General features: G+C 44.8%; 1 protein-coding gene across 2 annotated transcripts; it reads right to left on the bottom strand.

The window, feature by feature from the left end:
• Nucleotides 1-4,756: 4,756 nt before the first annotated feature.
• Nucleotides 4,757-17,432, bottom strand: LOC135900647 (large ribosomal subunit protein eL31-like). Of its 2 annotated transcripts, none has more exons than XM_065430159.2 (4): nucleotides 17,298-17,432; nucleotides 16,788-17,023; nucleotides 14,704-14,816; nucleotides 4,757-4,832 (listed from the first exon to the last, which is right to left on the bottom strand). In XM_065430159.2, the coding sequence occupies exons 2-4, from the start codon at nucleotides 17,021-17,023 to the stop codon at nucleotides 4,795-4,797; spliced, it is 387 nt and encodes a 128-aa protein (XP_065286231.1). In that variant the 5' UTR covers nucleotides 17,298-17,432; the 3' UTR covers nucleotides 4,757-4,794. The 2 variants fall into 2 exon arrangements, with proteins under 2 accessions (XP_065286231.1, XP_065286232.1); XM_065430160.2 differs by lacking the exon at nucleotides 17,298-17,432 and adding an exon at nucleotides 17,213-17,288.
• Nucleotides 17,433-17,481: the final 49 nt, after the last annotated feature.

Consider the following 17,481-nt stretch of genomic DNA (forward strand, 5'->3'; position numbering starts at 1 on the left):
AAGGCAAAATACATCACCAGCACTACGCTACGATTAGCGGAGACACGTTCTTCGCAATAATAGGTACTACCCGAAACCGATAAATGCGGCACAGAGGGCGCTATTGGCCCGTTTTTGATAGTGCCCTCCGTGAACACGTCTTACAATGCGACATAACGCCGCGAGAAAATTATATTCTCGAGCTTTTACCCCAAAAGCATGTTTACTGATCACATTTAATTCTCACCTGGCAGGCAAATGGCCACAAGCACTTCACTTTGTTAGTTGCAGAGGAAGGTTCGAGATGCTCACTTTAGAATGCACTCACCTGCAAGTGTTGCTTACTTCACTGCATTCAAATGTGTAGTCTCAACAGCAGTGATTCCGAAATAAAGCTTGGTAGGCACCAATTCTGAAAACAGTCGTTTTATTTCAGTACTCCAAGCATCCCCACTGATGGAAACTGACATTCTTCTGCCAAAGATGGCAGGCATTTTAAAGGCGCCAATGCTTTGCCACTATCAGCCGTAGGTCGGCATACTCACGAATACCCCTGCAGCTCCCCTCCACGCCCCAGTCATACTTGCTCCACACTCATTTCACAGGTGTGAGTGGATGCAAGTATGAACAAGAGTATGAGCAAGAGTGTGCCAGTATGACCGAGTCACTGACGGCAATTTAAGTTGACCCAAGTATACGAACGCGAGTTACAACCAAGTGCCAGTGGACCTTTGTACATCAGCGAGTGGACACAAGTACGAACATGAGTGGGATCTCGCAAGTCGGCGAATGTATTGGCAAGTACAAGTTAGTGGGAGTAGGAACAAGAGTGAGTAGTCTGCTAAAATACTGGTGAGCGAGTACGAGCGGGTATTCACCTATTGTGCCAACCTATGCTCTCAGAAGTTCCAACGAAGCAGCGCACTGTTCCGAGCTTTAAAAGCAATGCTATCTTGACTTTGCTCGTGACACTTGATCATATTATTTTGCAGATATCGTACAAACTAATGTGCACAATGTGCCAGCAAATTCAGCGATGGACTCTGTATCCAATTCCAAACGGCACTTTCCTGCCAAATGTTGTTCTCCATATTAAAGTGCACAATTACCAAGAGCTGGTAAACAGCGCTCAAGCTGATGCACAGGGGAAGCTAAAAACAAGTGCAGGCACGAGCATAAGCTACTTACTAATTCTATAGAGTAGAGGTAAAAGTGAAAAAGTGTTATAAAATATTCTGGAGTTTTACGTGCCAGCACCACAACCTTATGAGGCACGCCATAGCGGTGGACTCTGGATTAAATTTGACCATATGGGGTCATTTAACCCTTTATCAATTGATGTTGCCACAGAAAAATTTTTGTTGACGAGTATCGAGTGTTCTTGATCAAACTCAAAACATAACAACAAAACTCTTATCTGTGGCACACTCCCTGTACAGGCACTCCTCGACAGATACCCCGTCTAAATTAGCCTGGGAAGGTATAAAGGTAGAGCCCGTACCGAGGAACATCCACCCGATATATAACAAAGGTCGCAGAAGAGCGCAAGCTAGAACCATCCTTCAACGAAGCGACCCTTACGGGAAGATACATCCTTTGTTGATGCCGCCAAATATCAGCGAAGACAGGTTTGCAATCTCAGTCGTTGACGCGCGTGGAGCACTTATCAGCGCCATGTCAATCTACACTAAACACACGAACAAGGCGGAGGAAACCACGATATCCTTGGCTCTTCAAGCCGCAAAAGGCCCGACGACCATTTTCTCCGTCTTGCACAGCGGTCAGGGCTTTCTTGTCCGCTCTAGTTTCTAAACACGCAGCCGGCATCGTTAACAGATCCTTTCCTATCACTACAGATGAAGAAAGTGGAGATCATAGCATAGCACAGTTCCTGGCCCATGTGAACGATATATCTAACCAAGTGGGTTGCAACTCTAAGGAGCGGGCCAACTGCCTCATGCATGAATTCACAAGCCACGGATGAGCTCTGGACGAGCTTGTGGGTACCGGGCCCTTCCCAGCTTATAGCAATCAACAATTTACTTGTAGCTGACAATGTGGTCTCTCATTCCCGGCTGGGCTGACTCACTTGCTCAGTGAGTAAATCTGGGCTGTCCAGCTAGCAGAAGAAGCCGCTGAGACCCAGGGGATCTCGGCCATCTGCTAGGCGAAGGGAGGCTGCGTCCGCCCTCGTGATTGCTGGCATCAATAAAGGTTTACTCTCTCTCTTGCCGAGTTTCGGTATTGAGTACGAAGTTTCTGGCTGAATGTCTTCTGCCACTACTGAATCACATGCAGCAAGCATCATTTGTTGGTTTAGAGCAGGAACACAAGACGAGGTAGAAGAAATTTGGCACGTTACTCAATTTTTTTTCTGAACTATGGTCAGAGAAGACAGACCAATTCAAGATCTTAAGTTTCAGTGGTTTCACAAGTGATGTAAAGCATCTGAAATGTACACACATAGTTTACATATGACAAGAGCTGTCTGTAAGAATTGCCAGAGGTTTTCATTCTATTGCAGAAGCGTATGCAATACACACACACACACACTTATTCTTGATGCATTTTGCACACTTAGATAGAAAACAATCTATTTTCTTGGGTATTTACTTGTGCCATCATTAAAGGGCCCCTGAAACGGTTCGGACAAATTTTGTAGACGCGTAGCGTACAGCTTAAGTAGAACATTCGCACCACAATTTAAGTGAAGCGTTACGTATTAATGGAGCTACAAGCGATTAGAAGTTACCCTCCTCCCCAGCCATGCTTTTCCTCCTCAACTCGTTCGCCGAGCGAGCGGGGCTAAGCTCCGCCTTTACTGGTCCTGCGTCATGATGCGACATCACATCGTCTACTTTCGGTTGTTTTGGAGCCCGCCCCCGCCCGCGCGAAACCTCTCCGCTAGCCTAAGGTCCCTCTATACGCTAGCCGCTTGACTGTCGACCCCAAGCGAGAGCTATCGAAGCAGCGTGCGTTGCGAGCATTCTGTCGTAGCTCTGAACGTGTCTGGTATTCCGTTAACCACAGGCAAGCTGGTCATTTCGGCAAATGATTGGAGGCATAAACTCAAGCTGATGAAGGAACTTTGGCGTAGACGTACGTGAGCGGCCTGATCGGTCTGCACGGTCCAGACACTTGTTGGCGCAGCGCTTAACCAGCCAAACAAAGTGCTAATATTGCTCTAACCAAGTGTAAAACATTTTAAACATTTATAAAAACGTGTTGATGATTACACTCCTGCGAAAAATACGCACCAGCAGCAAAGAAGAATACGCTTCGTTGCTGCTACTGTGTATGGTTGAGCTCTATGCCACCAGGTGGCTGCACCGTGCAGACTTCACATTTGCCCTTCTGCTCATCTCGGCTCATCCCGTTACGGCACAGTCAAGCGGCCAGACCCTGTCCCCTTGCGCTTACGTTTGCCCTAATACCGGACTCGCAAAACGCTATTGCGTTAGTGATCTTCCGGTGTAAAGCGACGACCACAAACACGCAAATCCTGGCGCCGATCGGATAGCGGCAGTCCGAAGCGCAGCAGCCAGTTCGCTCGTATGCTGCCTTGCAGAGGGACACGATGTTGCAGCTTGACATATTGCCAGTCGCTACGTTTGCAGTCCACAAGGCAACAAAGTCGAATCATAGTGCTCGCGAAAAGACCGAGACCAACTCTGACCGCAGAGCTCTCGTCAAAATGGAGTATGTTGTAACACAAGCAGATGACACTTGCCGTGTGCCGGAAGTGCTCAAGTGTACTGAAAAATTGTTCTTGTGCATTCCCTTTATGTTACTTTCTTTTATAAAAAGAAATTAACACTAACATTCCAACTATTACGAAGATCATTTGTTTACCATAAAGTTGGAAAAATTATCGATCACGCACCCTGGTCAGCCAACCGGATAGCTCGCCCCACTGCCGTCATATGGGTGATTTCGGTCATATGGGTAGGGGCGGCTTAAAATTCCGTCGAGCAGTGCGCTGCGATCGGCAGCGATGTGCATTTTTAAAACCTTATAATAAATTACACGCTTTACGCAGAGCACTTAGATGTGTCAATGATCAGAAGCACCTACACTAACGACTCATTACGTTTGTAGAAAATCGTCAAAAGCGTTTCAGGGTTCCTTTAAAGGCTTACGTGTACCCAACACAGGAAATAAAGTGTGGAAAAGGTGATAATTGCAACTGTTGTTGAATACTTTCATCCCTACATCACTGCACCACCTTTTTGAAGTGAAGGCTTCACAAAGAAAATCATGAAGCTTCAGGAAACCAGAAGGTTCTAAGGTATTACTCTGAAAGTATAATCAGATATTCGACTTGTGCCTTCAGATGAAAAAAATCTAAGATGGAAGGAAAAAAATTGAGAAACCTGGGGATTTGTGTTTCATAGAAAATCCATATTATACCCCTAAAAATCTTTATGTGGCAGCACTGCATTGTCTGTAGCACAGATACTGCTACTAGCCAGGGCATCTTAGTGCACAGAACAGCTGGCATCGTGCCTACACTGCTTTGTTTTATGCAAATGCTGTCTTTGTTGAGCAGTGACGAGTGGCAGCAACACCTTACGTATCCATGTGTATACATCGGGTATGTAAGGTGTGTGAAAAACAACACGTGACAAAACCTAGAACACCATTATATGCATACAACATTCTGTGCAATTCAGAAAGGGGTACTGGCAATCGTGTACAAAATGGTTGGATGGATATTGCTGGTCCTTTAGGGATTGTACAGCACCGTAAAACCCTGCCACTTTGCACGAATCACAGAAACAATTCTGTACACCTTTTTATTTTACCCAATGCACATCAGTTGTCGCTGGACTCCACATTGACTGTCTGGAGCTCTGGAAAAAAAGAAACAAAAGGAAGGGATGGGATAAGTGCAATGTGATAGTAAAGACAGTCTTCACACAGGATGCAAAGAACAATACTAGCACAGCTTACAAAATAGAATTCCAAGGAGGTGAACCTGCTACAACCAACAGAAAGCAGCATACAACCAAAATCCTTTTTACCTGCCAACTACAGCAGAATATTCTTCACGTTTGGTAAAAAAAGTGAGAAGTATGCACTAACTGAACGAAACGTATGGTCCGAAGTGACAAAAATTTTGCAGACTAAATTGTAGCTGATATCTATGTAATGCAAAGTAGTGCGCGGATCGTTGCAGCACAAGATGCCAAAGCGTGCACTCAGCTGGTGAGACCCAAGTGATTGGAAACGCACTTTGATGTTTTTGTAGCTTCGAGAAGCTTCTGTTTGTGCTCCTTGAATTTGGCCTTTGTCAGTAGGTTCTTCAAGTGGGGCATTTTGGAGGGAAATGCTAAAGTGCCCAAGCAGCTAAAATCGTTGTGGTACGAGACGCTGACGCGCATTTAACTGGTGGAGCCCCACCGACCATATGTGTTCTTTTCCTATTGTGTAGTGTCTCAAGATAGCAACAAGAAACCGAAATTAAATCGAGCTGGCAGGCAACATAGAAATTTGATGCCACCAGAACAAAACAGGAAATGGCAGCGCATTTGGGTTATCACCTATTAAAAGTGTGCAGCTCACTTCAAACGACATTACCGCACACACTGCGACACCGATAGGTGAACATACTTAACGGTATAGAGTTGGTGGCAATAGCTGTGGATGTGATGCGCCACGACCCACAAGGAGATTCGCTGGGATAGCAGTACCAGAATAAGAAACAGAGTGCACGCCGGCGTTTTCACATTACGCCAGCAGGCAAGTACTGCGGGGAAGCTGCTGGAGCGAGTGGCTATGTACTTGATCATGCACTTCTCTTGTTTACATTGCATCCAGTGGCCCGAAATCACATCATACTATCTCCGCTTGGCAATGTAATTGCCTGGGGCTGTAAACAAGGATGACGGCATACAGCATTACAACACAACACAGAGGCTACAAGAGATGCCACAGTGGATGAAATTTCTTTTTAGTACCATGGGTTTATCAACATGCACCCAATGTACTATGCATGAGCATTTTTTATTCGAAATACAGTCGCCGCAACCAAGCTTGTAAAACACGACCTCGAGACTAAGCTACCATGGCGGGTGCAGGTTCATTACCGCATGTTACATTAATGCATAAAAGTATACAATTTCTAGCGAGTTGGAAGCAACTTTTTCTGCTGAGGAGCTTTAGCACAAAGCCAGAGTGAGCTATACTGTCATTGCCTAACCTGTTGTCACTGATTTGTGGGAGGAGAACATTTCATAGCAACACTAGGGCTATAAGAGATGCCATAGTGGAATGCTCTAGATTAGTTTTGACCAGCTGTGGTTATTTAGCATGCACTTAAGTCAGCACATAAACATTTTTTTGCATTTCGTCATCATCAAAATTGGCCACTGTGGCCAAGCACCGAACCTGTAGCCCCATCATACTGAGCAGACCATAGCCACTGCTTCTCTTCAATTTGTCATCCAAGACTGCCCGAAAATCTGCATACTCCTATGCTAATTGACTAAAAGCAGCACATAAGACAGCCATAAGCAGTCAGGGATGACAAAGCAAACATACCTATTGAGCCACTGTGGTGGCTAGATGTAGCCGCTAAGTTGTATTGAGCTGATTAATAGGGCACACTGACAAAGCCACTCTCCCAATGTACCAGAAAAGGCATGAGGAGATTACAGCAATCATGTGGGAAGGTGTTAAATCCCGGTGCCTACATTTCACAAAGGCAGTCGGGTAGTTATCACCTGCCGTTTCTTTTGCACACGGTAATATTCTCGAACATCTCAAAGTGAGAGTCCAAGTGTCTCGGGTGCACATAAAAAGGAAGGAAAGAAGCAGTATCAATATAATTTGACCTGAAGTCTAAAAAAAAAAAAATGAAACTCAGCGAAAGCCACAAAGAGAACAAAAGGCAGACAGCATGACAAGGTTCCTCATTTAGGAAAACCAAGGAGCTGTCTTAAGGTATGTACAGTGGGCGACAATGTATGCCATTGCACATTCCTGTTTAGATGGGATCTATCGGTCAGAAATCATAAACGATTTCCGTTTAGCAATGTACTAAATGCTGATACTGAAAGATCATGTTCTCCAGGAACTTAACTGGGAAGAAGTGTGGTTGTATAAAGGTCATTTTTTTTGTGTGTTCTTGATCATGAACGCTGCCACAGTGAAATAGTATGTAACGGAATCAAATCAAGCCGTGCCACACGGGCACAAAAAATTACACGCATACAATAATGACTGAAGTTCCTTAACAAGATTTTGCCAGCGGAGCTGCCACAGGTCCAAATTTAATGGCATGGGACATGAGAATGTCAATGAGAGCATCTACTGAAGTGAGTAATCTTAAGGCACTAAATAAAGAATAGATATGCATTTACAAGTTTACTCCACCTTCATGAATAGTGAAATACAAGCATACTATGGTGCCGTTGGCTTGAGTTGGTTGTTGTCCATTACAACAATGGAACCGACCATAGAAACTTTGACTTTTGCATGCCAAGTCAGAAGTCCAAACGCAAAATGGCATCTGCGTCGTAAAAAGTGTTCAAACGTTGACCAGAGGAAGTTTGCCGAGTACATTCCAAACAGAAGCGCTGTAGTTAAAAGTTATGCATAATTTATTTTTTACATAATAGAGGCAGACTCAAATACTTCAATTATACTGCACTGCGGAAGCTATAGCGACGAGTACTCATTTCTCAGTTGAATGAGTTAGGGCGAACACATGACATTAAATCATGACATTAAGTTTGCCCAAGTGGCAGCATGCATACGTCATTAAAATTTAAGGCATTTGTCTATTTAATGTCACTTCCTGTACACGTGTAGCACAGGTATAAGCCTGAAAACAACTGCAGGGTTAATCCACATTATCCCCATCAAAGCAATTCAACGGCTGGCTCGCACGCTCACTGGTTTAGCACAATTAAATGCACCACCGCTAATGATGAAATTATATAAACTACAGTGAAACCTCGTTAAACCGTAGTTCATTGGAGCTCGGAAAAAGTATGTACTAAACGGTAGTACTGATTAACCGAAATAGCACGAGATCACCCACCTACCTGTCAAAAACGGAACTCAAGAGAGAGTGCGATGAAAGGGCAAAAAACGCACAGTATTTATTCAATTCGCGTGACGTCTCATTTTTGTTTGATGCTGCGGCGGTCTAGCAGCGACGATAGCCACCTCAAACTCACTTAAGCCGCAAGCCAGCTTTTCCGCCAGCCCCCTCTTCTCGGCAAACATCTGCACGATGCTGACATAAATAACGTGTAGCTTCTGCCACTGTCAGACCTGAATCACCAGTGCTGTCGCTTCCCGTATTGTTGTCTTCACTGTCGTTAGGAGACACTTCGGCGACAACAGAAGCAACTATGGCTTGGTCGGACATGTCCAGAGAAGTCTGAATTTTGCTGTCGATGTCTCTGGAGTCGGTGAAGAAAATGCCTTCTGTAACACCGTGCCGCTCCAGCACTTCAATGAGCAGGGTTTCACAAGCTTGGCCGACGGCGTCGCTAGCATCCTCTGCGTCACCCGCACACACCGTGAAGCCAGCATGCTTGACACACTTCTGCACTGTCACCAATTCAACATGCCGCCACAAGTATACCAGCAAGTCAATTGCAAAAACTTTGCCACACTCAAAGGCTAGAAGAATTCTGCACAGCAGATTTGTTTTGCAGAGCTATTTCACAGCCCAAATGACACCTTGGTCCAAGGGCTGGGCAATCACTCTGGTGTTAGGAGGCAGAAACGCTTACTTCACAGCCACAAGGTTATCAATTCCAATGTGCATTGACGCATTATCCACGATGACTTTTCAGTTCCTCGCCACAAAACAGCAATCAATGAGGAGCATGTAATCCTCAAGAAGTTCTGAAGTCATCCAAGCTTTCGTATGCTGCGGGTGACGAGTCCGGATGGCAGTCGGGAGCCTTTGAAATATCTCTGCTTGGCCAACTTCCCTATCACGAGAAGTGGAAGTTTTTCAGTTCCTGGCATGTTCACTCCAAATGCAACTGAAATCCTGTCCTTGGCATGCTTGCCGCCGGTGCATGTCTCACTTTTTAAATGCAAGCATCTCGTTTGGCAAGCACTTGAAGAACAGGGCCAACTCATCTATGTTGAAGATATTGCCGGGCATGTAGTACGTCAAGATGTGCCTCAGCTGACCATTTTGCCATCATTCTGTGCCATCTATGTCGCCAGCGGCACCTCCTCTTGAAACGGTTCTCATGTTTACTCTATGCCTCGCCTTAAACCTCTGCACCCAGCCATTGCTGCGTACAAAGTCGTCGTGGTTCACCTGCAAAGCGGAAACCAGGGCCTTCTCCACAAGTACGGGTCTGCTAACAGGCAAGTTTTTCGACCACACTGCTTCCTCCACATCAGAAAAAGTAGAACCTCGTAGGCGACATCTTTTCACGGTAGAAGCAGTGCTGCCGACCAACTTCTCATTCGCATTCCAGGTGCCACACACCATAGTTAAAGGTAGATCCCTCTTGCGTGCCAGCGCCGAGTTCTTCGTGCCATGTTCGATAGCATGAACAATGTTCATTTTTTCTTGTATGCTAAGCACACGGTGTTTTTGTCCGAGCTTCAGCATGACACGAGTCCTGGCTTGCACGACACCACAACACTCTCTCACAGAAAATAAAGCACGCTCTCTGGCACGGCACCGAAGTGCTGTTGATGTGGCTTCACCCTTCCAAACACCCTCTACGTTTGCGCTTGGAATACATTCGAATCTCTGAGGCCTGTTGTTCTTCCGGGCCGCCCGATGGGGACGACATACTGCCGTGATCGCATCACAAAAAGTGAAAACACTACTTAGGCATAGGCAATAAGCTGGTGCAGTTTATGCAGATACAAAATGCATTATGTTCAATGGCCGGTGAGTCAGGGATCTCACTTTACTGCTGTTAAAACGAAGCTACTGTTAAGTGGGCATGGTTCAACAAGGTTTCACTGTAATTGCCACAACAATACTAAAGACGCAACAGTAAAAATTAAAAATTAGCTATATGACTGATAAATCTTTCAGAACATAACTCCAGCACTGATGGCAACACTGCAGGGTGCTGCAGATTTCACAATACTTTCAGGCAGGTCCCTTTTGTGCAGGAAATGTCCTTGCGAATTACCGTATTTACTCGCGTAATGATCGCACTTTTTTCGCCAGAAAAATTGACGCAAATTCAGGGGTGCGATCATTACGCGGGTTAAATTTCCCACGAAAAAAAAAAAACATTTTTTTTTTCGTCCCGCGTTTGCTGCGGGATGCGGGTGCGGGACACCAAAACAAACATGGCGGCCGGCGGAGCAAGCCGAACGCGCCGAACGCGATTTTTTCTTCTTCTCGTGAGTACATTACGTGCATTGAAACAGTTTCTTCCGTATCAGTGATGAATAATATCGTTAACATCGGCAAGTTTGCGGCAATAACGTAGCCATGTCCACTTTGAGGGGACAGAAACAGATGGGCGCACTTAGCTGCCAGTGACAGAAACGCATGGCCGGTGTGCTGCGGAAACTGCGGCACCGGTTTCACTACTGTCCTAACACGGCACGTTTCCGCTAAGGGTGGGCGAATATCTTAGCTGTGTTACAAGCGTCGGCGTATGAATAGGGTACACTTTTAACGTATCCGTGTAAACGTGGCTACTGTCATTGCCGCGCGCGATTTGTTGTGTGCTCACGAGTGCAGATGAAAAGAATCGAAACGCGCCTCTTTTGTTTTTGTTGACCACAACTATTATAAAGCCTACCCATAATAAAGACAAGTTTGGTACAGTAAAACCTCGTTAAACCGTACCCGCTTAAACAGTAGTTTCGGTTTAAAAGTAGTAAAGTCAATTCCCCGACTCGGCGGCCATTGAACATAATGTATTTTGTATCCGCATAAACCGTACCAGCTTATTGCGTACGCATCGGTTAAAACGTAGCGTTTCCACTTTTCGTCGCGCAAACACGGCGGTGCGTCGTCTCCATCGGGCGTCCCGGCAGAACAACAAGCCTCAGAGATCGGTACAACGGCCTCCAAGCGCCCTGTGCGTTTGCACGTGAAGCCGCATCAACATCAACATCATTTCGACACCGCATGGACGCCGTGCCGGAGAGCGTTGTGGCGTCGTGCAAGCGAGGACTCGCGTCATGCCGAAGCTAGGATAAAAAAGACGCCGGGTGCTCAGCATAAAAGAAAAAGTAGACATCGTCCGTGCTACCGAACGTGACACGAAGAAGTCGGCGCTGGCCCGCGATATGGATCTGCTGTTGACTACAGTGTGTGGCATTTGAATGCGAAGTTGCTCGGCAGCGCTGCTGCGACCGCGAAGAGATGTTGGCTACGAGGTTCGACTATTCACCATCGTTGCCGCTGTTGTTGCCGAAGTGTCAACTAGCGACAGGGATGAGGACGACACGGAAAGCGACAGCACGGGCTATTCAGGCCCGACAGTGGCAGAAGCTGCGCGTTACGTCAGCCTCGTGAATGCGATCGTCGCAAGGAGAACAGGGGCGCGATAACGTAACTATTCCAAACGGAAAGTTATCCGAACTCCGGCACCCGGCAATGAAAAAGGCGCCCCGGGACTTATGCAGCACTACTGCGCGCGTGCACGGAGAATACGTAACGCCAACGAGGAATCTGTCGTGCGAGTGTTTGCCGAGAGGAGGGGGGCTGGCTGAGAAGCTGGCACGCAGCTTCAGTAAGTTTGAGGCCGCTGTCGTCGTGCTAGGCCGCCGCGATATCAAACGAAAATAACATTTACATCCCGCGAAGTGAATAAATACTGCATGTTTTTCCCCTTTCATCGCACTCTCTCTGAGTTCCGTTTTCGACAGATAAGTGGGCAATCTCATGCTATTTCGCTTAAACAGTACTACCGTTTAGTACGTACTTTTTCCGAGCTCCGGCCGACTACGGTTTAACGAGGTTTCACTGTAGTACCTCTTTTTGTCATGGAATCGCGGAAAGTGATGAAAGTAATGAAATGAGGCATCCACTTAAGAATGTTTGGTGCGTGCAGGCGAGTCGTTCGCGTAGCATTCGACAGATGGTAAGCGCGATCATTGTTAGCTAGACTTGGAACACCACATATCGCTGCGGCAAGTTCGGGGTGCGATCATTACACGGGAAATAAAAAAAATAGAATTTTGACGACAAAATTCAGGGGTGCGATCATTACGCGAGTGCGATCATTATGCGAGTAAATACGGTAATACTGCCTGGTAGAGCTTTACCGTATTTACCCAGATCTAATGAGCACCTTTTTTTCAGAAAAAATAGGTGCAAGAATGGCATGCATGTTAATTCTAGAACTGAGTACAAACTGAAACTTGCCCCATAACTTTCTCAATGTCAAACGTGATGGACGGCACTGAAGACGATATGCTGTGGTCCCAAAGTGAAGGGGAGCTTTTCGAGAGCAATAGTGGATGAAGTACAGGCCAAATAAAAAGCTTGTAGAAAACACAACATTCTTCAGACTTATTTTTTTTTTTTTTTCGGCCACAAATGTCACGAGAGCGTCAGAATCGGGGTAAGAAGATCCCCCCTCTCTTCTTTTTGGTTACGGAAATTGGGTGTGCGTTAGAATCATGGACTTGGGTAAATATAGCAATTTATTTTAGAATGCAGTGAATTTTTTTCCAAGAAGCAGCAATTAACTAACATCTACCTATTGTCAAATTCAAAATATAAAAAAAAATATTAAAAAGCTGGATTTGTTGCTGTTAGCAAAACTATCCCTCTGTAGCAGGCTGCTTTACAATGAAACCAATAGTAAATAGATTTCTATATAACATACTCTAACATCATGGGCACCAAAGTAAATAAAGCAATTTTTACTACTATCCACAATACTAGTGGCAATCCCGGTTTGCAGAAAAACATGGACAAGAACGATTATGATTTAGAGAGCAACTACATAGTGTAGCAAATGCATGGCCAGCAGACAATTCGTGCTAATGGCAACTGGGCTAGTGCATTTGTGTGACTGGTTTCTAAGTCTGTTTGATTGGCTGTGAAGTCATGAGATTACAAGTCAAGATCATTGCCAAGGGTGGCACTGCGGTTGCATTTCTTCATTATCACTTTAAAAAACGTAAGCACTGGTGTCACAATGAGACTAGCAACCATATTTTGCATTGGAACATTTCTGGATTCAATCAAAATATTTGGCCAACAGCTACTTGTCAAAGCGAAAAATTGAGAAACAAAAGATACATGTCAGTACTTCTATCAATTTCATTTTGTATTCCCACAACAAACCATATTGCTGTGTGCAATAGCAACAATATTGCCCATGTTCTCAAAAATATTGCAGTCCCCACGTTTCTGCCCTTCTTACTCAACTAAGGAAAATTGCATTTATCCATCTCCAGAGAACTCTTAAGGGGTGTGCAAATATTTGAAATTTCAATACGTATGTACTATTCAGCAGTCCCTGCTATTACTCATATTCATTTGAGAATTTGCTATCTGAAGTTGTCGAATGTTCATCTCAAATACTACATAAGGGATAAAAAACCTGCTGGATGCTCGAGGAAGACAGAATGATGGAAGCAAGGACTGTTCCATATGATTCCGCTGCAAGTGAGCAAGGGCACCAGTTTCTTAGTGAACACGTGGTGGGCAGATAGCTGGTGCTAAATAATTTCGAGTCATTCCATAAGAATGTCTCTCTTATAGGCAGCCTATATACAAATTTATTCTATTATTATTCTATTAGTGTTTGCTTCGCTTTAAAACAATAAGTGGTGCTGTAGCAACACTATTTGCTCCTTTCTGTGAACGACACTACATGCCCCAGGTATAACATGCTGTTCCCTTGTTTCATTACTGTCATTGCCATGGTGCTACAGATAATTAAAAGCACTTGTTTATCCTTTGAAAACTCTCCAGTTGTTCGAACATGATACCGTGAATGATACCACATGCTTGTGCCATTGTATATACCGTATCTACTCGGATAATCATCGCACTTTTTTGTCAAAAAAATTGACGCAAATTCAGGGGTGTGATTATTACGTAGGTTAAATTTTTCGTGAAAAGAATTTTTTTTTTTCATTCCGCAATTGCTGTGGGACACCAAAATGGCAGCCGGCGGAGCGAGCCGAACGCACCAAACGAGATTTCTTTTTGTGAGTAGATTATGCGCATCGAAACAGTTTCTTTTGTATTAGTGATGAACAATATCGTTAATATTGGCAAGTCTGTGGCAATAACATAGCTATGCCCACTTTGAGGGGCCAGAAACAGATAGGCATGCTTAGCTGCAGAAACTGTGGCATTTGTCTTCACCACTAGATATTCGCCGTTGATCCTTGTTACTTCCGGAACGCCAAAAGCAAAGGCCTGTGGCAATGCCACTTGAATTTTCCACACCAGCTCTCCACAACATGCCTTCTGAGGACAAGTTAACTCTTTATTAATACAACAGTTTACTGCCATAAAAAACAACATGTAAACAGCATGCCAACTCCCTACAACTTTTCTTGCACAAAAGTGGCCCAACTATGTGAAATTAGAATAACCTGTGATGTCACATTGATGGCATCAGCACTGAAGGCTGTGCCTAATAATCAAGGAAGGAAAGTTTGCTCGCAATTTTCGTTACTAATGGTCATGCACTTCCTTCTGCAGAAACTATAGGAGAGTTAGTTCCAAATGCTATATTCTGAGCTGTTCTAGTGTCCCCCAATTGCTGAGCAATGCAGCAAGAGTTCACTCACTCTTGAAGGTCTCCACAGGCACGTATGTGACCAGCGTGTACAGCTGGTTGGGGGAGTCCTCGTCCTCGTTGCGCCTGCGAGCCAGCCTCACGCGGACTCGGAACGGAACGCTCCTGCGTGGTGAAGTGGGCACACCCATGTCAACGCTGACCTCTCTGCAGCAATGCTTTGTCCGCATGCCAACACAACACACAAGCTTTGAGAGGGGCAGCAGTGTGTGAGAGTGGGTGCCGACAGTGCAAGAAAGCAAAAGAGAATCCATTATGCTTGCTTCCCCACAAATACCTTATTTCATTATTCACCTAGGCTCCGGGAAAATGAACGCTGCCTTGTATTGCCTTCACTGCAAATTTTTAATAACGACATGCCTCCATTTATAAGTTTCGTGCTGAGATTGTGAGCACTGAAAGCCTAGTAGGAAAACAGTTATTTGCTTTATCATTCATTTTGTCATAATATAAATGAGAAAAGAAAAGTTATTTTAAATTAAAGAAAAATATTGCTTTTCAGCTTCATTGGGGCTGTGGTAAAGGAAATTGATTGACAGCCCATAACATTCCAAATCAACACAGGGACTACAAGTGATGCCACAATGGATGAAGTTTCTTTTTCATACCTTGGGTTTGTTAACATGCACCCGAAGTACCATGCATGAGCATTTTTGCATCAAAATAAAGTTGCAGCGCTCAAGCTCGAAAAGCACGACCTCAAGCTCAGCAGTGCAACGTCATAGCTACTAAGCTACCATGGCAGGGGCAGGTTCATTACAGCATGTTACATTAATGCCTAAAAGAATACGATTTCTAGTAATTTGGGAGCAACTTATTCTGCTGAGGAGTTTTAGCACAAAGCCAGAGTGAGCTACACTGTCAATGCCTAATCTGTTGTCATTGATTTGTGGGAGGTAAATATTTCATAGCAACATTAGGGCTATGAGAGATGCCATAGTGGAATGCTCTAGATTAGTTTTGACCAGCTGTGGTTATTCAACTTTGCACTTGTCAACCAAGACTGTCCGAAAAGCTGCATACTCCTATGCTCATTGACTGAAAGCAGCACGTCAGACAGCCATAGGCAGTCAGGGATGACAAAGCAAACATACCTATTGAGCTTAGAACGACAGAAAGCTGAGCTAGTTGGTAAGATTTCATGAATTCGTGTTGTCCACTTCTCTACTCTTGTGTCCTGTCTGCACGCCTCACCTCTTTTTTGCATAATGAATACCCATTGAGCCACTGTGGTGGCTAGATGTATTCGCTAAGTTGTATTGAGCTGATTAAGAAGGCACACTGACAAAGCCACTCTTCCAGTGTACCAGAAAAGGCATGAGAAGATTACAGTAATTGTGTGGGCAGGTGTTAAATCCCGGTGCCCACATTTAAAAAAGGCAGTCGGGTAGTTATCTACTGCCGTTTCTTTTGCACCAGCTCATAATAGTCTCGAACACCTCATAGTGAGAGTCCAAGTGTCTCGGGTGCACACAAAAAAGGACAAATAATACGATTTGACTTGAAGTTTAAAACGAAAAAAAAATCTCTGCAAAAGCCACAAGGGAAAGGCAGATAGCACGACAAGATTCCTCATTTTCTAAAACCAAGGAGCTTTCGTAGGGCATGTCGGGCAGGTAAAAAAGTAACACTTTCCTACACTTCGCTAATTAGCTGCAACTAGATTTACACACATCACTCTTGTTGAGTACTTGATTGCCTAAAATTGTACGTGAAACCACCGAAATTGTTTATCCTTTTACACAGTGAGGTCGTGGCATTTTCAGCGCAGGGCAAAAGAAACCTAAAGACTGGAATTCCAATGCCTCTATTATGACAAACGCAGCCTTAAATTCCTAAGGGCCAAGAAAAGCACCTACAGATTACAGCAGTTCACAAACCAATATGCAGCTAAAACAGCACAAAGTGTCATTTGTAGGCGACGCTTTCAGACGTCAAAGCTAGCAGCAGTTTGTTCGCAGGTTAGCTGGAATCAGTATCACGGCCGACTGCTACAGCCACACGGGTAGCAATAAAATTTTAACCGACACGACGTGTGCGGTCTTTCGTCGCCGTGCTAACATGCTGCCGACTCACCTGATTCCCTTGGACCAGATGAACTTGTTCAACCTGGTGTCAACTCGGACGTCCGAGGTTCCCATCTGCTTCTCTGCGAACTTTCTAATCTCCTTGATGGCACGGGGAGCGCGCTTCTTGAAACCAATACCGTGCAACCGCTTGTGAAGGTGGATGGTGTACTCTCTCGTGACAACTTCGTTGAGCGTGGACTTCCCGCGCTTCTCGCGCTTCCCTTCGCCCTTAATCTTCGCCATCTGTAAAAGAATACACACGGCATCTCTGATGATTCGGGTGCCAAAAAAAGATGAATTCTGAACAGCACACAACATCCAAAAATTGCTGCACGTCTCAACCAAGGTAGGTAGCGTGGATCTGAGCGTTCATTAATAAATGTGGCATGCTGAATATTGAGGTAAACGCTGCATTAAACAGACTACAGGTACCTTAAAGATCAGCACACATTCAATAGAACACTTAATTAACAGAATTAAACTACGATTACAACAGATTGCTAACCAACACACTCACCGTTCCTACGGCTCCAAGTGTCAGCCGAAAAAGAGTCGCACAACGTTTGTTGACTGCTGAGCTCCGTCCGACAAACGCGGGCAAGCGTGGCCAAAACGTTGAAGTATTATTTGACTGTGCCTATTATGTTTAAAAAGTAAATGAAAATAATATTAAATAAACATTTATTTGAATAAGGCATAGT

Source organism: Dermacentor albipictus, chromosome 3 (genome assembly GCF_038994185.2).
Source record: "Dermacentor albipictus isolate Rhodes 1998 colony chromosome 3, USDA_Dalb.pri_finalv2, whole genome shotgun sequence".
Taxonomy (NCBI): Eukaryota; Metazoa; Arthropoda; class Arachnida; order Ixodida; family Ixodidae; genus Dermacentor; species Dermacentor albipictus.